Source organism: Candoia aspera, chromosome 4 (assembly GCF_035149785.1).
Source record: "Candoia aspera isolate rCanAsp1 chromosome 4, rCanAsp1.hap2, whole genome shotgun sequence".
In the NCBI taxonomy this organism is placed as follows: domain Eukaryota; kingdom Metazoa; phylum Chordata; class Lepidosauria; order Squamata; family Boidae; genus Candoia; species Candoia aspera.
Window position 1 is genome coordinate 44,484,528 of NC_086156.1, and position 6,693 is coordinate 44,491,220.

Here is a 6,693-nt window from a genome sequence, read left to right on the forward strand (position 1 = left end):
GTCTTATGGATGATCTCTGGCAGGAGTGGGATGGAGGCAGTGCATCCATCCTTGCTCTCCTTGATTTCTCAGTGGCTTTTGATACCATCAACCATGGTATTCTTCTGGGACGACTCAGGGAGTTGGGGGTGGGCGGCATGGTTCTGCGCTGGTTCACCTCCTTGCTCCAGGGCTGGTCCCAGTCGGTGGTGATAGGAGATGAGAGATCCGACCCTCGACCCCTGCTTTGCGGGGCGCCACAGGGTTCAGTTCTCTCCCCTCTCCTATTTAACATCTACATGAAACTGCTCGGTGAGGTCATCCGTCACCACGGGATGAGGTACCATCAGTATGCTGATGATACTCAGATATATATCTCCATCCCGGGTGAAGTAAGTGATGTGGTCAATGCCCTTTCTCAGTGCCTGGGGGCTCTGGGGGCCTGGATGGGGAGCAACAGGCTTCAGCTGAACCCTGGTAAGACGGAGTGGCTGTGGATCGATGGCTCCTCAGTATCTGGGAAGTTGTCATCTTTAGTTCTGGATGGGGATGCACTGCCCCATTCAGAACCTGTGCGTAACTTGGGGGTCCTCCTGGACTCACGACTCCTGCTCAAAGAGCAGGTGGCAGTCGTGGCTAGGAGGGCCTTTGCACAGCTTCAGGTTGTGCGCCGGTTATGCCCTTTCCTGGATTGAGGTGCCCTCTGGACAGTCACTCATGCCCTGGTCATCTCCCATATAGACTACTGCAATGTGCTCTACATGGGGCTACCCTTGAAGAGTATCCAGAAGCTTCAGTTGGTCCAAAATGCAGCTGTGCGAAGTGATGAGTGCCCCAAGATCAGCACATGTAACACCTCTACTGCGTGAGCTGCATTGGGTTCCAGTTTGCTTCTGGGTCCAATTCAAGGTGTTGGTTATCACCTTTAAAGCCCTACATGGCATGGGGCCAGGCTACCTGAGGGACCGTCTCATCCCTATAACATCAACCCGTCCCACCCGATCATGCAGAGAGGGCATGTTGCGGACCCCGTCTGTAAGAGAATTTCATCTGGCGGGGTCCAGGAGGCGGGCCTTCTCTGCAGTGGCGCCCACCCTGTGGAACATTCTACCCCCCGAGGTGAGGCAGGCCCCTTCGCTCCTGACCTTCCGGAGGGGCTTGAAGACCTGGTTTTGCCACCTCGCCTGGGATGGGAAGGGCAATAGCTCTTCCTGGGGGTGGCTGGTGATGTAGAGTTCTCCCGACGGAATGGAAATCTCCCACTTGGATTTTATATTTATATTTTTATTATTTTAATATTGGTGATTTTATGTTAGGTTTTAAGGTGAATTTTATTGTAAACTGCCCAGAGTCCCCCTTTTAGGGGGAGATGGGCGGTGATAGAAATGTGAAAAATAAATAAATAAATAAATAAATAAATAAATAAAGTGTGTTCCTCTGATCCAGCAGCACCAGAAGGTGAAGGCACATTTTCATGGTGATTTCTTTAACTGATGTCCTCCATAGATGTTGGACTTGGAATCCCCTAACTGATCATCCCGCGAGGCCTTGGATTGTGAAGCTTGATAGGTCAAAGGAATCAAAGTCTAATACACTGGGAGGACCTTAAATTTGCGGGAAGCTGTACTAAATTTAGAATATTTCATTCTACATGCTGGGCTTCAATGATCGGCCAATTTATTTTTTTAAAGATACTCTGTAGATCAGTGAATAATGACAGCATGATTTTTTTGGTGAACAGCTTTATGGGGAAGCTGAAGGGTCCCTAGTGCCAGATGTAAGTCTCTCTCACTTGAAATCTATGGGACTTTGTTGATTTTTTTTTCTCAAAAAAAAAAAGCATTATGTTATAGGATATGGATGACTAAAGGTTTTTCTTTGAGTAAGAAAGTCTTTCTGACTGCTTCATTAGCAATTAAAGAAGATAGTGGATGATCTGCAAGCAAAATTGGCTTTGGCAAAGGGTGAATACAAAACAGCCTTGAAGAATTTGGAGATGATCTCTGATGAGATCCATGAGAGGCGGCGAGCTTCCTCAATGGGGCCCAGAGGATGCGGTGTTGGTGCTGAAGGCAACAGTACTTCAGCAGAAGACCTTTTGGGATGCAAGCTGGAGTCAGATAATATTTCCAGTAAGTAGTAGAAAAAGGCATATACAGCTTTGACCATGTCAATTTTGTTCATAGGTTGTATCAACAACCAAGAGCTGGTCAGAAAGGTATCAGCTGTGAAGGACCTAAGTGGTGCTGGTTGTCTCCTTTAAAGCCCTTCAAGGCTTGGGACCGGGTTACCTAAGGGACCATCTTCTCCCAGTTGTTTCTGCCCATCCAATTTGATCTAGAAGGTTGGGTATGCTGCGGGTCCCATCAGCCAAGGAATGTTGGTTGGCAGGAACTAGAAGGCGTGCCTTTTCAGCCGTAGCACCTGCCCTCTGGAATATTCTCCCTAGAGAGATTAGGATGTCCCCAACCCTGTTGACCTTTCATAAGGCCGTGAAGACCTGGTTATGTGCCCAGGTCTGGGGCCCCGAACGTGTGAATGGTTCCGTTTCTTGGTTATATTAGCATCTATGCACTGCTTACTTGGTGGCTATGTATTTATTTTGTAATTTAATTGTTTTTAATTGAAATTGTTTTAATTGTTCTATAGTTTTTATTGTTGTAAGCCGCTCTTGAGTCACTTGCTGAGAAAGGCAGCTATAGAAATCAAATAAATAAATAAATAAGTAAGTAAGTAAGTAAGTAAGTAAGTATATGAATCTGGCTAAAATTATAATTAACATAGTGTCAAAATGTTTTCCAATTTTCCAAACATTTTTCCCCATTACCATGGAACTTTAGAATTTTTTTTTAGATTTGTTTTATCCTGCCTTTATTATTTTTATAAATAATTCAAGGCAGGGAATATACCTAATACTCCTTCTTCCTCCCATTTTTCCCACAACCACCACCCTGTGAGGTGAGTTGGGCTGAGGGTGTGTGAGGGGGTGCTGCTTTCACTTTTTCTGCTGTACAGCTCTGTTGCTTCCCATGCTTTGACTCTGAGGAAAGTCCCTTGGGAGGAGTTTCCTCACGTGACTTTTCACAGGTTCAGTAGAAATGGGGCAAATCAGAAAAGCTGGAAATCCCTGGAGAGATTATTGTACCATGAAAGATACGACAAACAGCATCCTCAGCTATTTTGTAATGACAGTAAAATGTACTATTTTCTCCTTCGATTTTTTTTAAAGCTGTTTCTTAAAAAAACTCAGAATGATTTAAAACATGCATTAAAAATATTTAGTACATCTATCTTATCAATCAATCAATCATAAGAGAGCCAGTTTGGTGTACGGGTTAAAGGATCAGGCTAGAAACCGGGAGACTGTGAGTTCTCTCTCAGTAAAACAGGTGTCTTGATCTGGCTGTGGACAGTGGGCATGGCTAACATTTGGAAAATGGATGAAGTGCAGGCTTTTTGCATTCATCATTCCCTAGCTGAGGCTTCCCTTTGGAAAATGACATGACATAAACATGAGAGACATAAACTGTTATTTTTATGATAGCTCAGTTTTCCCAATGGCTGGTCCTAGTGATTGGCTGAGGAGGGGAATGACAAACCACTTTTATATTATTACCAAGAAAACTACATGGACATGTGCATGAAGTTTCCAAGAACAGAGCTTGTATCAAAGTAGACTTTGCCTTTTTCTTTTTGTCAAGAGGGGACATTACTATTATTATCTTGTTGAGAATTGGAATTAAATGTACTAGTTAGTTGCAGTGATTTGGGATGGGGGGAAAAAAAAGTCCCAAACGGGAAAATAGCGTTGATTTTGTTTTGTTTTGATCCAAGTTAGAGAGGAGGAATTGTATCCTGCTCAGTTGGAAGTGACCTATAAGCTTGTTAGTTAGTTAGTTAGTTAGTTAATTAATACTAAAAAAATTTTCTGAACATTTTCACAGTGGCATCGGAAGTATTTGAGGATGACAACTGCAGCAGCTTTGTGTCTGAAGAAGACTCTGAAACTCAGTCTCTATCTAGTTTCAGTTCTGGTCCAACAAGCCCTTTTGATATACCAGCTCAGTTTCTTCCAGTGTCTCGACCTAGAAGCTTGGATTTGTCTAGCCCTATATTGCTATCTGAATTTGGCGTATTTCCTCTATTAGGACCTCGCAGTGAATGCAGTGGGGCATCCTCTCCTGAATGTGAAATTGAAAGGGGTAAGTTAGATTGCTGAAGGCAAAGATCAATACCACATAGAGATAAGGGAATGGGTAAGGAACAAACAATGCAGATGTGAGATACGTTACTTTGGGAATAGTATATGCTGTTTTGTTGCCACATTTCAAAAAGATACTCTAGAGGTAGAGAAAGCACAGAAAAGGGAACAAAATGACCAGGGACATTATGAAGAAATATGATAACTTTCCCTGCATTTTGTATGCAACTTCTCAGCCAGATCTACACTAAAATGCATAAAGCCTTGTGGTAAAATCATATGGTTTTGATGGACATTAGAACTGAATGAGCCAGTTTGGTGTAGTGGTTAAAGGCAGCAACCTAGAAACCGGGAGACCGTGAGTTCTAGTCCCGCCTTAGGCACAAAGCCAGCTGGGTGACCTTGGGCCAGTCATTCTCTCTCAGCCCTAGGAAGGAGGCAATGGCAAACCACTTCTGAAAAAACTTGCCAAGGAAACTGCTGGGACTTGTCCAGGCAGTCTCAGAGAATCAGACACAATTGAAAAGTTAAAAAAAAAACCCTGAATGCAGTGGAATCAAGATTGATAGGACATATAGTTTATTCCAAATTTCCCAGGTTTAGTGATTGGTGAAAGACCTTTTTGGATTGGATTCAGAGTTAGTCATACTTTGTAAGCTAAGTCTGAATCCAACCCAAGTTATGATTTTCTTGTGGAATTTTACCTTTGTTTCATAGCCCAAAGCCGCAAAACTTTTCCATCCCATCTTCACAGGAGACAGGGCAGAAGGAGCTGAGAACAAGATACTTGACAAAGTGAATAAGAACCGGAGTGTTGGCAGCAGTTCTTCTTCCAGTGGCCCAGTGCTGGACAATAGGTTGAAGCAATTGTCCCTACAATGCCTGAAAGTCAAAGATGGGATTTGTGCAGACAAACAAATAGTACAAATTGGGTGAAGTAATGTCCAGGGGCTACTGTGGAATCTAATTTATTTATACACAAACGTTTTCTGACTGTCAGAACCTTGTGCCAATAACTAATATATGCCAAATCTTTAAGCATTTACTGCACCAAGAGTCACATCATTGCTGAGGGCTGAAGTATGTGCGCGCGTTTAAAAATAAAACTGAAATCTTGGTCAGGACAAAAATTTGTCACAAACATCAGCTGTACTTGCAATCCTTGTTAAGATGTTTTGTACCAGTTTGGCAGAAGCAATAACTAGTACCAGTCCTCTGTGAAGTTTAGTGCCACTTGGGCACTCAGGGCAAAGCTAAGTTTGGGAGAATTAGCTGGTGTCTGTCTGTGAACTGAGCTGCTGTTTAATGCCATAAAATTCCAAGACGCTGGTGGCATATCCTTTGAAATACCTTGTATTATATTTTTGGTTACAAAAGGAAGCTGCTGCATGTAACAGAACTTAAGATACCTTCAGTCTTCCTATAGAATTCATGGGTGTTGATATATTATACCTCAAAGGTAATTTAAATGTTAATACTGATGCACAGGATCCTTTTAGCTTTTTACATGGGTGGGAGGGTGGCAGTGGGACGTAGTTTTGGTTTATATGTACTATGATCAAAATGAAATGGACAGTGGAATAATTAATGTAGGATGCCACTTTGTTGTGAAGTACCAATCATGATAATCACTAAGCATGGACAGGAAGGTTTCCCCCCCTACCAAATAAAAAAGAAATGTGCATGAATGGAATAGTTGCCATAGGACTGAAGTGGGGAATACTTTCTAGTATCTCTACATAATTAAGTATAGCATTTTTAAAGTAGTTAGAGAGTTAGAAGTTAGTATCCATTAAGTAAAAAGCTAAATAAGATGGAAAGGAAGCTGAAGCATGTTAGCAACAGCTAGACAGTAGAGAATTGGTATTTATGCTAAGAAATAGTTAAAAGCATAGAGTTCCTTTACTAGTTAGCATTTCTAAAATTGGCATAGGCCATATTTAATGAACGTATTTTTGAGCATTACTGTTTAGCAATAACCCTCTTCCCTCCATTTTCTGTTACTTGGCTTAAGTTTGTTGTATTTTGTCCGTTAAGTTGTGTGTATATCTATTCCGAAAACAAATGTAAAATTTACTTCACACTACAGTGTCTCCTCTGTCCTTTTTGTTTTCACGTGTAGTATGTTATCTTTAAACATTTTAAAATCTTTACGAATTCATTCTCCAAATATACATAAGCCTTCCATATGTGTTTTGTTTATGCTTCAACCGAGGATCTTTGCAAGGGTCAACTGGAACAGTAATTAATAAAGTGAGAACTAGAAGTGTTAGTGGTGAGTTTTTGTCTGCATGCAGGTACTATATGTAATAAAATTCAAAGTTGGGGGAATGCCTTTATAGAAACTTAGATGCAAAATTAGACTTCTTTGTCTCATGGATGTTATGACACTTAATCATTCCCCTGGGGTATATTCTGACCCTTACACATTGCCAGCAATCACCAACATCCTAGTCAAGGAAGAAGTGGCCATTTTCAATGTCTACTGACCTGCTGTAAAGAAGACTGCCACT

At 41.8% G+C, this 6,693-nt stretch overlaps 1 protein-coding gene across 1 annotated transcript in view; it reads left to right on the top strand.

Annotated features, from left to right (window-relative positions):
- SH3BP5 (SH3 domain binding protein 5) overlaps positions 1–6,452 on the top strand; it is a 48,307-nt gene extending 41,855 nt beyond the window's left edge. The window contains exons 7-9 of the mRNA XM_063303967.1: positions 1,892–2,111; positions 3,924–4,181; positions 4,935–6,452. Of these exons, the coding sequence (XP_063160037.1) occupies positions 1,892–2,111; positions 3,924–4,181; positions 4,935–5,116 (660 nt within the window). The 3' untranslated portion in view covers positions 5,117–6,452. The remainder of the gene's footprint in view (positions 1–1,891; positions 2,112–3,923; positions 4,182–4,934) is intronic.
- Positions 6,453–6,693: the final 241 nt, after the last annotated feature.